Genomic DNA, 14,810 nt, shown 5'->3' with positions numbered 1-14,810 from the left:
AGGCTCAGACTTGTCAGTGAAGAGCATGCTCAGAGATTGTTAGGTGTTAGACGAAGAAAAATTATAATGTATTTATACATTTTGTATTGTTTGTGCAATGTGTACGCATGTGCGTGTGTAAGTGTTAAATATATTCCGATTGATATACTTCATGAATGTTGTTGCTGTCTAGGTACGCACAGTGCCCATTCTTTTGGGAGGTCCCCAGGGTCCAAGGAGATCTGTGTGTCTTGATGCTTTGTGTGATAGACCCTTTGTTGTTAGCCTGTGTTAGCCTGTTAGCTTTATGTGCCCCTTTTTGTTAACTTTTGTGCATGTTTGAGTTGTCCCCGCTGGACCAGCGCCTTCTTTTACTGTACTGATGTTGGTTAGCTGTGCTGAGTTCACTGTTTTATTGAACCTGTTAGCTCACTGTGAATAAAAGCACTGTTTGTATGCTTTGTTTGGTTGTGTGTGTAATAGTGGACATCGTCCTCTCCACAACCTTGTCATGTTTCTTAGACCCCTAGACTTAGGAACATGACCAGTTATTCTGGTAACCATACATGCTTCATTGGAGACGTGAAAGGGTGGAAAGGATGTTTGTAAATTACCTATTGATAGATATTACATAAAATTCTGACATTCTCCTGATTGTTTTTTTGGACCATAGTGCTAAAAGAGCATACCAAGGATTGCAGACTCCGACCTTCCTTGGCCAAATCCTGGATGGGAAGCTGTGCATGAACCCACTTGCTCATGCCTTTCTATCTGCTCTCAGCTGGAGGGGTCATGGCAGGTGGGCGGGGGGAGTTCTCTGGATCCACACATATTTATAGATGCTATTGGGGTATCCTGTGGGCTACCTGACAAATTTACATTTACAGCATTTATCAGACGCCCTTATCCAGAGCAACTTACAATCAGTAGTTACAGGGACAGTCCCCCCCCTGTAGACACTCAGGGTTAAGTGTCTTGCTCAGGGACACAATGGTAGTAAGCGGGATTTGAACCTGGGTCTTCTGGTTCACAGGCGAGTGTGTTACACACTAGGCTGCTACCACCAAGTTTAAAGCTCAAGACCAAATTGGAGCTGGGTATAAGAGTGTGCTCTTTTGATGGAGCAGTAAATAGATGTACTGATTGGATTAATTACTTTGTAAGGGGATGTAATTAAGAGAAATTTGGACCACCTTCTCTGATGGTTATGGTAGAACATCTTAGTGGCGGAGAATGAGGCATGTTTTAGATCTTTTGTCACTGAGCAAAGTGCCATCCCGGGAGCCTTTGCCCACTGCTCACCAAGGTGATGGTGAAATGTAGAGGACACATTGTGTTGTGTCACCGTGTGCTGTGCTGCAGTGTTTCACAATGGCAATCACTGAACGTTCTCTCAACTGATTGGTATCGCAGCGGGAGCAACAATAAATACAGGAAGCAGATCTGCTGCTGTGGACTGTGTTTGTGTGAAATTAGAGGGACATGATGGCTGTTGCCCTGGCGATTTTATATTAATTTGCTTGTATTTGCCAAGCAAAGCATACACTTTGAATATGTATCGAGGTTGCGGCTTCAACGTAATATGCTGATGCACTGGTACATGTCATTTGGTGCACGTTCTCACCAGCCACACCAAAATTCGCAGTTTGATTTGAATTGAGACCACCTCTTTTTTTTCATATTATCCATGCATTTATTGATACTGTTGGACTATTATCTATTTTTCAATGTATTTATTCATTAATTTATTTATGTAGTATATGGTGTTCTGACTTTTTAAATATTCTAATAATTAAAAAAAAATTAAATTAGTAAAAAAATCCTGTGTTTGTATTTCCTCCCCCTGTAGTATGGAAAATAGTATCGAATACCATCCTTAGAATCGGTATCGTGACAAGCATAGAATGTACAGTCATGGCCAAAAGTTTTGAGAATGACACAAATACTGTTTTTCACAAAGTTTGCTGCTTGAAAGTTTTTTAGATCTTTTTGTCACTTGTTTCTGTTGTGTATTGACGTGTAATTACAAAAATTTATAGGTTTTAAAAGGCTTTTATTAACAATTACAGCAAGTTTAAGAGTCAATATTAGCAGTGTTTGACCAATTTTTTCCCCAAGACCTCTGCAATTCACCCTGGCATGCTGTCAATCAACTTCTGGGCCAAATCCTGACCGATGGCGACCCATTTCTTCATAATGAGAGCTTGGAGTTTGTCAGAATTTGTTGGTTTTTGTTTGTCCACCCTTGAGGATTTTCAATTGGATTAAGGTCCGGGGACTTTCCTGGCCACGGACCCACAAATTTCAATGTTTTGTTCCCCGAGCCACTTAGTTCTCGCTTTGGCATTATGGCACGGTGCTCCATGCTGGAAAAGTGTTGGCATTCCGCAAGCAATTCTGCTTTTACCTACAGATTTACGCAATTTCAAAGAACGTCCCTGGTCCGACTCATGCAAACCCAACTCGCCTTGAAAATAGTGCCCTAAGACTCAAAATCTATAGACACCGAATGAGAATTGCTGGTGTCTCCTCCTTGTTAGTTGCTGTGGATAAAAGCTTCTGCCAAGTAAAGTAAAGTAAGGAGACACTGAAGGTAGGTAGAACTGAACTTGTTTACAAGCACCAACATGCACATTTTAATCTCTCTGTACAAACACTGGGTTGAAGAAAAAAAATTATTTAAATATATTCCATACCCAAATATTTGAAAGGAATCTGCTGATCGTCCTCAGTATATTTTATGTTGATGTACCAACACAATCTAAACATCCAAACCATGCAATGTTTACCACAATTTTTATTGTCACTGTACTGTGACAGTAAATGTGATTACAGGGAGGGTGTGCTATCTACAAAGGGGAGTCAACCTCTAAGTTGAAGTTTCAGTATTGCTTTATGTTTTGCATACACATGCACGATCAGCCACACATTAAAATGGGAAAAACAATTAAAAAGTAGAAGCATCTGAGATCCTCTCCAGTCCTAGATATGAATAATTTCATATCACCGCATTTGGGCACATCACCGCATTTCCAGCACGATGCTGGAAAAGTGTTGGCATTCCGCAAGCAATTCTGCTATTACCTACAGATTTACGCAATTTCAAAGAACGTCCCTGGTCCGACTCAAGCAAACCCAACTCGCCTTGAAAATAGTGCCCTAAGACTGCATGTGGTGTTTGTGAGCTGCTCCCTCCAGCTGTCCACATGGGGACAGCAGGATAAAAAAGTACCCAATGCTGTCTCTAATTCCAAGTCTGCACTGTTTTAAAGCCGATATTGACAAAAGTCTGGGACGAGATGGGTCTGGAGGATTCCACTCCCTGCCGACTACTAGACACGGGCGGTGTGGTGGGACCATGTCTGTTTCGGCCTGAACTCACGGCGATTTCCAGAGCGCAGCCTTGCAGATGTGGAATCCTCTACAACATCTGCAAGATTCGGCCTTTTCTTTCACAACAGGCTACACAGCTCCTCGTCCAGGCAACGGTCCTCTCTAAACTAGACTATTGTAACTCACTCCTGGCTGGAGCCTCTGCAGTCACCATAAAACCCCTCCAGATGGTCCAAAATGTGGACTTCAACCAGCCAAAACACACCCACATCCCGCCTCTTCTCACCTCTCTCCACCGGCTCCCGGTAGCTGCTCGCATCGACTTTAAATCCTTGATGCTGCCTACAGAGCTGTAAATGGAAGTGCACCCTCTTACACCAACACACTACTAGCCAGTTACACTCCTGCACGCCCTCTCAGATCTGCACACGAAACGAGACTGAAAATCCACTCTTCACAGGGTCTCCGGTCCCAATCGACTCTGTTCTCCTTTGTTGTCCCTGGCTGGTGGGACAACTTGTCCTGCTCCATTCGACTAGCCAAGACTACTACCACCTTTAAGAAGCAGCTGAAAACCCACTTGTTCAAAAAGTATTTCCGAGCATGTTCTTTTTTTCTGACAAGTTGGGCCGTATCAGGGCTCTCAGTTTTGTAACTCAAAATCTATAGACACCGAATGAGAATTGCTGGTGTCTCCTCCTTGTTAGTTGCTGTGGATAAAAGCTTCTGCCAAGTAAAGTAAGGAGACACTGAAGGTAGGTAGAACTGAACTTGTTTACAAGCACCAACATGCACATTTTAATCTCTCTGTACAAACAGAAAATTATTTAAATATATTCCATACCCAAATATTTGAAAGGAATCTGCTGATCGTCCTCAGTATACTTTATGTTGATGATGTACCAACATCATCTGAACATCCAAACCACACAATGTTTACCACAATTTTTATTGTCACTGTACTGTGACAGTAAATGTGATTACAGGGAGGGTGTGCTATCTACAAAGGGGAGTCAACCTCTAAGTTGAAGTTTCAGTATTGCTTTATGTTTTGCATACACATGAACGATCAGCCACACATTAAAATGGGACAAACAATTAAAAAGCAGAAGCAGCTGAGATCCTCTCCAGTCTTAGATATGAATAATTTCATATCACCGCATTTGGGAAAGGATGTGGGGGGTGATGAGCTGCTCCGTTGGGGTGCAGAGGCTTAACCCTCGCCAGGCGCGACAGTCCCAGGCGTAGGCCCTGTCCAGGGGACTTCACTGAGACGCCCGGAGAGGCACTGGGGCTCCTTCCAACCTGACCTGAGAGGAAGAATTACAAAAACGACTTCTCATCATACCATGACTGCATCCGTCTGCCCTAAAAGGAAAAATAAAACAGGCCAGACGCAGAGAGTTTCAAATTTGCGCCATTAAAAAGATTGAAAACACACACAACTAAAAACATACCGACAAGCATGTAAAGGTCTGTTGTACATGCTGTTTACAAAATGCACACACGTAGCTGACAGTTGTGTTACATTTTTAATAAAAAGACGCACCTATTAAACTATTACCTACAGATGGACAGTGGGGGGCGCTACAGGACCGCCTTTATTTTGGGAGAGCTGGCTGCGTTCAGAAATGTCGGATTCGCCAGTTGGCCAGTCAGAATTGCTTAATTAAAGTGCGGATAATCCGAGATGGTGAGTTTGAGAGGAGACGAGTGTGGCCTCTTCTAGACACAGGCATTCCGCAAGCAGTTCTTTCCTGCTTTTACCTCCATATTTATGCAAGTTCAGAGAATGTCCCTGGTCCGACTTTAGCAAACAAACCCAACTCACTTTGAAAACAGGCCCCTAGGACTAGGACTAGGACTAGGACTGCATGTGGCGTTTTTGAGCAGCTCCCTCCTGCGGTCCACACGGGGACAGGAGGATGAAAACATGTCCAAGTCTGGACTGTTTAAAAGCTGATGTTGCTGAAAATGACAGAGGTCTGGGAAGAGACGGGTCGCTTCGGTGTCACCTGGAGGATTCCACTTTGGTACCCGGCTCCCGGCCGGACTGCTAGACACAGGCGGTGTGGTGGGAGTAGTCCTCGGGACAGTTCTTGGCTGGGTGACAGGACTGCTGCCGGCTGGGGGTCCTGCATTGAAAACGTAGGTTACGATTAATTAAATTACAATTGCATGAATTCAGGCAGTGGTGGCCTAGCGGTTAAGGAAGCGGCCCTGTAATCAGGAGGTTGTCGGTTCGAATCCCGATCCGCCAAGGTGCCACTGAGGTGCCACTGAGCAAAGCACCGTCCCCACACACTGCTCCCCGGGCGCCTGTCATGGCCGCCCACTGCTCACTCAGGGTGATGGTTTAAATGTGTCACTGTGTGCTGTGTCACTGTGTGCTGTGCTGCTGTGTATCACATGTGACAATCACTTCAATTGGTTTTAAGCAATTAAAATTGCATTTCCCCATGACTATCGTGGCTACCAGCAACACCCTGATAATGTTCAAACGTGAAAAAGTCCCCAAAATGTTGTCAGTTCCGCTCATTCCGACCCAAAAACGCAAAAAGTCAATTAGAAGATTTTTTTTTTTTTTTTTTTTTTTTACAGATGATTACCACCAAAAAAACAAAGCAAAAAAAAAAAAAAGTTATCTTGTTGGTTAGATTTTCTGCAGTATCTTAAGACCATTGAGCTCGACATTTAAGGATTCATTTTTAAAGCTTAATTTTGGAAAATCGAATTTAAGGCTTTTTAAGGCTCCACGGACACAACGAAGGAGGCTGCTGCACAGCGCCGCGTTCCGACGTACCTGCGCTTCTTGCTCTGGCTTTGGAGGCTTTCGTGGGCTTCCGTTCATTTCTGCACCTCTTCACTGTTCTCGCAGTCACACGCGCTGCCTTCTTCTGGCCTTTTTTTGCAGTGAACCCCTCATCTTCGCTCTCCTCGTCAGTGAAATCGGAGTCCGCGTCACTCTCAGGCTCTGCACAACAGATGGGAAAACCTCCTGTTACGGTCGACAAAGGCTCTTGTAAGCCGCGGTGAGTGCGCCGCGATGCAGCGTGCGGTCACCTGATCCGTCTCGAGGTTCGTATTCTTCATCCCGGCCATCGTTCCCGCTGCGTTTCTTCCTCCCGGAACCCGTCTGCTCCGGCGTGATCCTATCCAGACCTGAGGGCCAGAAGACAGCATTCACGGTCCCACCAGAACACCTGCACGCCGGCAGTGCGAACGCGGCAAAGGCGATGATGTGTTACCATGGAGACTGGCGTCCACGCTGCAGTTGGTGAGCCGCATCAGCCGCTCAGCCTGGGCGCTGGGGTCGTCGGGGATTTTCACTGCTAAAGCACGGACGCGTTCGATTAAACCAGATTAAAAAGAGCACGTCACATCGAATCAATGGCGGCGAGTCTGAAACCTTCATCGCGTGTCTCTGGAGCCTGGAGCAAAGAGAGCGCGAGCGCCGCCTCCAAATCCTCCAGGGACGCCCTTGAAAACAACAGGAACAGAAAAGTGAAAGTGAAGTGATTGTCACATGTGATACACAGCAGCACAGCACACGGTGAACACAGTGAAATGTGTCCTCTGCATTTAACCCATCACTCTGAGTGAGCAGAGGGCAGCCATGACAGGCACCCGGGGAGCAGTGTGTGGGGACGGTGCTTTTGCTCAGTGGCACCTCGGGATTCGAACCGGCAACCTTCTGATTACGGGGCCGCTTCCTTAACCGCTGGGCCACCACTGCCTAGTAAGACAGAAGGGTGCCGGCAGGCCGGGCCGGCGTGAAGGAGGCTCGTACCTCTCCTCGCGGCCTGGAGCCGGCGGTGGCCCTTCCTGGCCCTCGGCCTTGCTGCTCCTTTTCACCTCCGGTTCTCTCGGCCGGGCCTTCTTGACCGGAGGCGTCTTGGCATCAGCGAAATCCTCGTCTGATTCGCACCAGCCAGAAGAACAACAAAACGGATTAATAACAGAGAAGAGCCCAGTTTTAATAAGACAGGAGCCCTACCGTCGTCGTCGAGGAAGTCCGAATAATTAACGGTCCTCTTGTTTCTGTAAAAAAAAAAAAGACAAAAAAAGTCAAGAAGAAATGTACTTCCGGATTAAGATTATCCTGGGAGAGATCTTTCAATCAAACATTATTGAAATGCGTTTTTTATACCAATAAACGAGGCACTTTATCATATTTATGAACCATGCACGCGTAGCTAATAATCAAATTGCCAAGACTGCTCGGTAAAAGCAAGCCTGTTAGGATTTCTCCACATTCAGGGCGAAATGTGCAGGAATCACCTCGACGGTCGCTCCATGCCATTTGCTGCAGACTCCGGACTTCATACGCGGTCGACCAAAGGCCGGAAAATAAGGCAGAGTGAATAAAATCGAATAAAAAAGCTGTACATCTAACTCCTCGCCACGAAACGAGCAAACCCGCCCGAAACCAAACAGAGTCAATTCACCGGATTCTTGTGAGACGCAGATTCCATATTGGAAAAATAATCATCTGTAACGTACAATAGAAATTTTATTGTAAATATATACTGAAATATATATATATTTACATGAACTAAAAGCATTATACGATTATATTATTGTACATTTGTCAATTGCTGTTGTTTTTGTCGAATCTGTGGTTCGGAAAGCAACCGTGTCGCTGAGCCACTGGATTACGATTATCTGGTATATCTGAATTATCTCAGACGCAAATCTTGTCGACCTTATGTGAGCATAATTTGCTGACTACGTCGGTAATTAATATCCAGTTAGTTAGTCGTTGTCATGTGTCATGTACGTGTTTCACATGGCGCTGTCTTTCCTGCTGCGCTGTAACTGGACGCTTCGTCCGGCAGGGGGCGGCAGCCACCAGGCTTTCGAGGTTCATGTGGTTCATTGGGTCTAAACGCCACTGAGTGACAAGAAGGTGGCACATCCTGGGGTGGCAATCCCAGCTCCCTTTTTTGCTCCGGGGCTCTGGAAAGGTTTTCGAGGGGCCGTCAGTGTGCAGGTGGTTTTGCCACACAGAAGATCAATGGCTTCTTATTCTACAGAAGCCATCGCCAAAGCATCATTGTTCTCCAAATAACTGAACGCACGAGTTGGATTTTCCTTCATGTCTGGTGCCAAGGGAATCAGACAGTCGTGGGCACCAGTAAACTGTGAACTTTCTTTTTCTCGCTTGATTATACAGTACACCGTGGGCATACATAGCAGAACCTTGGGGAAAACACGCCTACGCTCTGCAGTATAGACACCCAAACATGATGTCACGTGATGATAATATTCTGGGAATGTGTGCCACAACAGACGTTATAAAACAGCGCGTCTACCAGCTGTAATCGCAGACAGATGTGGAGCTGTCGGAAACCGCCGCAAACTGCCTCTGGGTCGCTTAAAGACACCTTTAGGGGCGGTAATGACCGCTTTCAGGCCCAATCAGTGCGGTCGGAAGTGGCCCAGGGGGCCGCGTGCAGGGGGTGGCATCGGCCCCCGGATCAGATTCTTCTGCCGCTCCCTGGCGTGATGACGCTGCAGTGCGCCGAGCCTCCTGGGTGCTGAGGAGTCAATAGCGTCTGGTTCCAGCGGCCATTAATCATGCCGGGGCGCACAGAGACCTGCTCCTCGACGCGCTTATTGAGCGTTGCGGGGATGATTAATGAGAACTCCTCCATCTTGTTCAGTATTGCTCTTCAACACAGTTAATTTGAAGAAAAGGGTCAATTAATGAATATATGCAACATATATTGTTTGTTTTTTGTTTAAATACTGCACATGGATCGATTGTACAGGGGTAAAATGATGCTGAACACCCACGTGACCCCGTAATTAGAACATTTTCTACATCCTCCAGCTATATATGGAGCGGCCCGGCCAGCGGCAGTTGTCTCGGACATCCGGCCGCCTCGAAGGAGGTGGAAACGCCGGGTGACTCGGCAACACAGAAATGGCCCCGGGGGGTCAAGTTTACTCCGGGCTCAGGGCAGCGGTGACCGCAGCCGAGCCACAGCAGTGGAGGCCGCGGAAGCCGAGTGGGCGCCGAGGTCGCCGGAGCGCCGTGTTCCGGAGTTTGTTTTCGTAGACTCCTCTACATAAATGCACGCTTTCGAGGACCGTTTTGGTGTGCGCGCACACACACTCTCCGCCCGGGGGGGACGGGGGACGGGACGTGAGCCGCCCGTTTTCCAGCCTGAGCTGAATGTCAAAGCAATCCGTTAATGTCTAAACTGGACGATCAGTGCCGGATAAGAGCTGCCGGCTGCAGGCCCCGCGGGTTTCTACAGGTGTGCTATAGGTTGCCGGTTCGAATCCCAGAGCAGGTGCATGGCTGCCCAGCACTGGGTGCTGTGCTGCGGTGTGTCACGTGTGACCACCAATCACTATCACTTCGCTTTCACGTGGCCAGCGACAGGTTGGCCCCGCGTGGTGACAGACACTGCGGGGATATAAATGGCATCAAGGGCAGCAGCTCTGAAGCATGGTGACCTGTGAGGTCACCGCTCGGACCTCATTGTGCCTTATGACGATGGGAAACTCCCAAAACCCGTCACGTTCCCTCTGCACCGGCCGACAGCCTTTATTGATCGGATCGTGGCGGTCTGGGCTCGTGGTGGCATGGAGGGTTATTCTCCGGCCGGGCTGCGAAAGTGGGAGAGGGAGAGAGATGCAGACAGAGATGCAGAGTGCAGATCCGCCCAGATGGCGAGACGTCCGTGTGAAATTACCGAAACCGCCAATCACCGCTCTTTATTGAGGCTGCAATTGTCCTGAATTCAGTTTTGCCATTTTTGAGCTTTCGGGGCAAAAATCACTTGTGACAAATGGAAAAAAAAAAAAAAAAAACGTGCAGCCTGGTGCTGCAATGCAGTGAGGAGCCTGATGGCTGGACACTGCTGTCTGTCTTCTGGACACCAGGGGGCGACGCGTTGGACCCAGCGCCGCTGCACAGTCCCAGCAGGGTCCAACCTGGTAAGAATTGATCCGGGGAGAGCAGCAGTGACTGCGAGCTTCCTCTGCTGCGTCATGGAGAGCGTTTTTCTGGGAGAACGTGGGCTCAGCGCTTTGCAGGAACCCGCCACGCAGTCAGGAAAAAAAAAACGCTCCGATTCCGACCAGGTGGCAGGTGCAGTGAATAAAAGGGATTGTGTTTCACGCCTGGTCGAGGACAGGAGTAAGCAGCTGGTGAAATAGAGACCAGACTGTGGATGGTGTGGTGAACATAAAAAAAATATTTAACAGGCCGACAGTGAAAATAGGACGATCCCAGGGTAGGTGGGAGCAAAAAAATGTGTGAAGGAGGCAAGGTGGCGGAGAGAAGCTGCAAAATGGTTCAAGAGAGGTTCGATGAACGCAGCAATGGGTTTGAGGTGTTGACTACATTTACAGCATTTACCAGACGGCCTTATCCAGAGCGACTTACAATCAGTAGTTACAGGGACAGTGCCCCCCTGGAGCAACTTAGGGTTAAGTGTCTTGCTCAGGGACACAATGGTAGTACGGGGGATTTGAACCTGGGTCTTCTGGTTCACAGGCGAGTGTGTTACCCACTAGGCTACTACCACCCAAATTCTCCAAACCATGGTCCAATGCCATTTACATCTATATCTACCCATTTATATTACCAGGTGCCCTTATCCAGAGCTCCTTACAGTCAGTAGCTACAGGGACAGTCCCCCTGGAGACACTCAGGGTTAAGTGTCCTGCTCATGGACATGATGGTAGTATGTGGGGATTTGAACCTGGGACTTTGAGCTCTTACATTTTACATTTACGGCATTTACCAGACGCCCTTATCCAGAGCGACTTACAATCAGCAGATACAGGGACAGTCCCCCCCTGGAAACACTCAGGGTTAAGTGTCTTGCTCAGGGACACAATGGTAGTAAGCAGGATTAGAACCTGGGTCTTCTGGTTCACAGGCGAGAGTAAAACCCACTAGGCTACTAGAACCCAATCCATCATCTGTCCAAACCATGGAGGAACCATTCCGTAAATTACGGTTCTTCAAGGAGCTTCATGGATCTGCTTGGTGCCTTGGTGGTATTTGTCACAGCAGACGAAAGTGAAAGTAATTGTTTGTCACATGTGACACGCCACAGTGTCCCCTGCATTTAACCATCTCCCTTAGTGAGCAGAGGGCAGGAGAGGGCGGGGAGCAGTACCTTGATCATTGGTCCACTTCCTTACCCTCTAGGGCCACCACTGTCAAAAAGGCACCTTCAGGGGTCTAGCAGAGCCTCACTTTAAATTCTACACCCCGGGTCGAGGCGCCCGCACCGTCACTCTGCGGCCACGCCCCGGGACAGTTCACGCCCCCGTGGTGTGCAGAGCGGCGGCTGAATGTGACACAGAATGCGCCGCATTCCGGGGATCGGCCGGGCAGCGTGGCCCGGTGTTGGGTTGCTGGCCGAGGCAGGGGGAGCCGGAGGGTGACTGAGTCAGCAGGAGCCGCCTTCTCTGATCTCCACGCTCAAGACACTCCCGCTTCTGCTCTAATTAATAAAGCGCCTTGCTATCGCACCGCGGCCAGAGCCGCAAAAGCCTCTGCGTGGATAAATTCCAACATTTCTGGCCAGTTTAAGAGTACATTTACGTTATTTACCAGACACCCTTATCCACAGTGACTTACAGTCAGTAGTTACAGGGACAGTTCCCCCCTGGAGACACTCAGGGTTAAGTGTCTTGCTCAGGGACACGATGGTAGTAAGTGGGGTTTGAACCTGGGTCTTCTGGTTCATAGGCGAGTGTTTTACCCGCTAGACTTCTACCACCCTAGAGAGTAGTAAAAAATTTTAAATAAGACAGTAAAACAGGAAGTAAGAGGGGTTCACAGACAGCAAATGATACAGTCTCTGCTAAAATATCTTGTATCAGTAAATGGACATTTACATTTTATTGCATTTACCAGATGCCCTTATCCAGAGCGACTTACAGTCAGTAGTTACTGGGACAGTCCCCCCCTGGAGACACTCAGGGTTAAGTGTCTTGCTCAGGGACACGATGGTAGTAAGTGGGATTTGAACCTGGGTCTTCTGATGATACAGTCTCTGCTAAAATATCTTGTATCAGTAAATGGACATTTACATTTTATTGCATTTACCAGACGTCCTTATCCAGAGCGACTTACAGTCAGTAGTTACAGGGACAGTCCCCCCCTGGAGACACTCAGGGTTAAGTGTCTTGCTCAGGGACACGATGGTAGTAAGTGGGATTTGAACCTGGGTCTTCTGATGATACAGTCTCTGCTAAAATATCTTGTATCAGTAAATGGACATTTACATTTTATTGCATTTACCAGACGGCCTTATCCAGAGCGACTTACAGTCAGTAGTTACTGGGACAGTCCCCCCCAGGAGACACTCAGGGTTAAGTGTCCTGCTCAGGGACACGATGGTAGTAAGTGGGGTTCGAACCCGGGACTGGTTTTGTAGGCAAGTTTGTTACCCACAAGCCTACAATCATCCCATCTTGTAGAAGTATAGAAGAGGAGGTCACCCAGCCCGAACTGGCGACCGCGTCTGCAGATGCTGCAGGTCAGAAGATCGCGCTGACGCCCACTGCTCATTACGCCGGGGCCGCCGCGTCGTTCCCTCTGGGCCCCCCGGGAGCGCTTCGAACCCCTCGCGGCTGGAGTTGAGCGACGGCTTGTCTGTGGTCTGGACCCCCCTGACGTCCCGTGTGCTGACTGCAAGAGAAGCATTCAGCGTTCAGCCAGGAATCGGTGATGCTGCATCACCAACACGGCAGAATTTCACCGTAAAAAAAGAGGCCGCTTCTGATGCGGCTCGTTTGACGTTTGATGAGAGCGGGATTGTGGAGACGCGGGCTGCTGTGACTGCAGATAGATGTTAAGGGCGCGGACTGACACACACACACACACACACACACACACACTCTGACATTTTAGAAAACCAAAAAAAAAAAACAGTGAAGTCATCCTGGCAGCGTTTCTTGGCCGCTGAATTATGGATGAGCTGAGTCAGCATGTAGCCGGTCCCTAACCAACCTCTCTGCATCCAGCCTCGTGTTTTACCGTGCGCCGTCTTCACCAGGCCACGCGCCGCCTGGGGGTTTCTGAGCGAAGGCCGCGTTCTTAAGGCCCAAGGCCGGCCCGCTACATCGGCGCCTACTGGAGCTGCCCAGCTGTTTTCCCAATAGCCACTAAACCCACGTTAATAAAATCCTAATTGAAAGGCTGGCAAGCCGACGATATCCAGTTACTTTCACTGTACAAAGAGCTGCTTGTGTGGGTAGGTGCTGGACAACAGTCATAACCAACTGTCAGTGTGTGTCTGTGTGTGAAAGGTGTGTGAATTATGGTCCATTTTGATTTGGGAAAAAAAAAACAAAAACAACCACATCAGGCAAGGAATGTGGTGGAAATGATATTTGATATAATTCTTTCAACACATCATGATATGTTTGCCTTCGGATGCCGGTTCTACAAACTACAAACAAAATACATTAAATAAAGCAATAACCGTAATCTCCATTCCTCAGAGTTTGAGGTACTACAACAACATTTTATTTCTTGTACAGTACGTCTCAATGGCCTTTGGTGACCAAGTTTCCAAATCCTATAATCCCAGAATGTTTTAGACACAATGGGCCGGAGTTATTTTTATGAAAAAATGCACACTAGTATTATTATAAATAATATTTAGGACACAAAGGTATATTTAAGAATGATTTTTAAAATAATCATTTTAATATGAAACCCATTTAAAAGTCTTAGGAACACAGATAGGATAAATGGCTTCTTACTATATACTAGTTTTTATATGCATCTGTATATAGGAGGATATAGTGTGACATACAAAGTTTTCTGTCCACCCCTCTGTGGCCGGTTCTCGGATAACGTTTCGGGTTGCGCGGTGCTCGGTTCTCGGTGAACACGGTGCTCGGTTCGTCGTGAGGGGTGCTCGGTTCTCGTTGTGCGGTGCTCGGTTCTCGGTGCTCGGTACCGGTGCTCGGTACACGGTACTCGGTTCTCGGTACACGGTTCTTGGTGCGTGGTGTGCTGACACTCTGGCATTCCCAGCGGGACACGCATCCTGCACACAGCCAACCAGCGCGGGGATGCCAGGACCGCGCGTTTCACGCCGAACTGGCCGCGTCCACGAACCGCACGGCGGGTGGGGTACTCGCTCGTTCAGTCCCTCTGTTAGAAAATGAAAGATCCGTAACCACTGCCTCGGGCCGACGGTCACGAACAGGATGCCGAAAAGACATCATAGCTGCAGTGTTTGGCAACAGCAGTCGTTCTGGTCAAAAACTGTACTGTGATCGATAAAGTTCTTCGATCGGTCACTTGCGTTTGCTTATGATTTCCACCCAGTAAAGTGTGGTTTGTGCCTTTCATTGGTGTCTGTGGAAGTGCCGTCGCTGTGATTTGCGCCTGACTACTCAGTTTCGGCCAGCGTTGGACATGTTTCTTCCTTTTCTTTTTTTTTTGCGCGTTTCCCGGACGAAGACCTGGCAACCCCGGCCACCGGTTACCGGGACCGGCCCGGCCG

The 14,810-nt window shown here is 48.1% G+C and overlaps 1 protein-coding gene across 2 annotated transcripts; it reads right to left on the bottom strand.

Annotated features, from left to right (window-relative positions):
- Positions 1-3,945: 3,945 nt before the first annotated feature.
- On the bottom strand, positions 3,946-7,735 carry rad51ap1 (RAD51 associated protein 1). 2 transcript variants are annotated; one of them, XM_028955331.1, is made up of 9 exons: positions 7,594-7,735; positions 7,310-7,353; positions 7,103-7,229; positions 6,722-6,792; positions 6,561-6,644; positions 6,376-6,474; positions 6,116-6,286; positions 5,328-5,447; positions 3,946-4,622 (listed from the first exon to the last, which is right to left on the bottom strand). In XM_028955331.1, exons 1-9 carry the CDS (start codon positions 7,608-7,610, stop codon positions 4,462-4,464), a joined length of 894 nt encoding a protein of 297 aa, XP_028811164.1. In that variant the 5' UTR covers positions 7,611-7,735; the 3' UTR covers positions 3,946-4,461. The 2 variants fall into 2 exon arrangements, with proteins under 2 accessions (XP_028811164.1, XP_028811165.1); XM_028955332.1 differs by having other exon boundaries at positions 6,561-6,641.
- Between the last annotated feature and the right edge of the window lie 7,075 nt (positions 7,736-14,810).

The sequence above is a fragment of the Denticeps clupeoides genome, chromosome 15 (genome assembly GCF_900700375.1).
Source record: "Denticeps clupeoides chromosome 15, fDenClu1.1, whole genome shotgun sequence".
NCBI lineage: Eukaryota > Metazoa > Chordata > Actinopteri > Clupeiformes > Denticipitidae > Denticeps > Denticeps clupeoides.
This window is presented reverse-complemented; position numbering and strand designations above follow the sequence as displayed.

Excerpts from the sequence above, each read along its gene's own strand:
- rad51ap1 (XM_028955331.1), bottom strand. Across the intron at positions 6,793-7,102 it reads GCTCCAGGCCGCGAGGAGAG|GGCGTCCCTGGAGGATTTGG; the intron begins GTACGAGCCTCC and ends GTTGTTTTCAAG. Across the intron at positions 4,623-5,327 it reads ACCAAAGTGGAATCCTCCAG|GTCAGGTTGGAAGGAGCCCC; the intron begins GTGACACCGAAG and ends TCTTCCTCTCAG.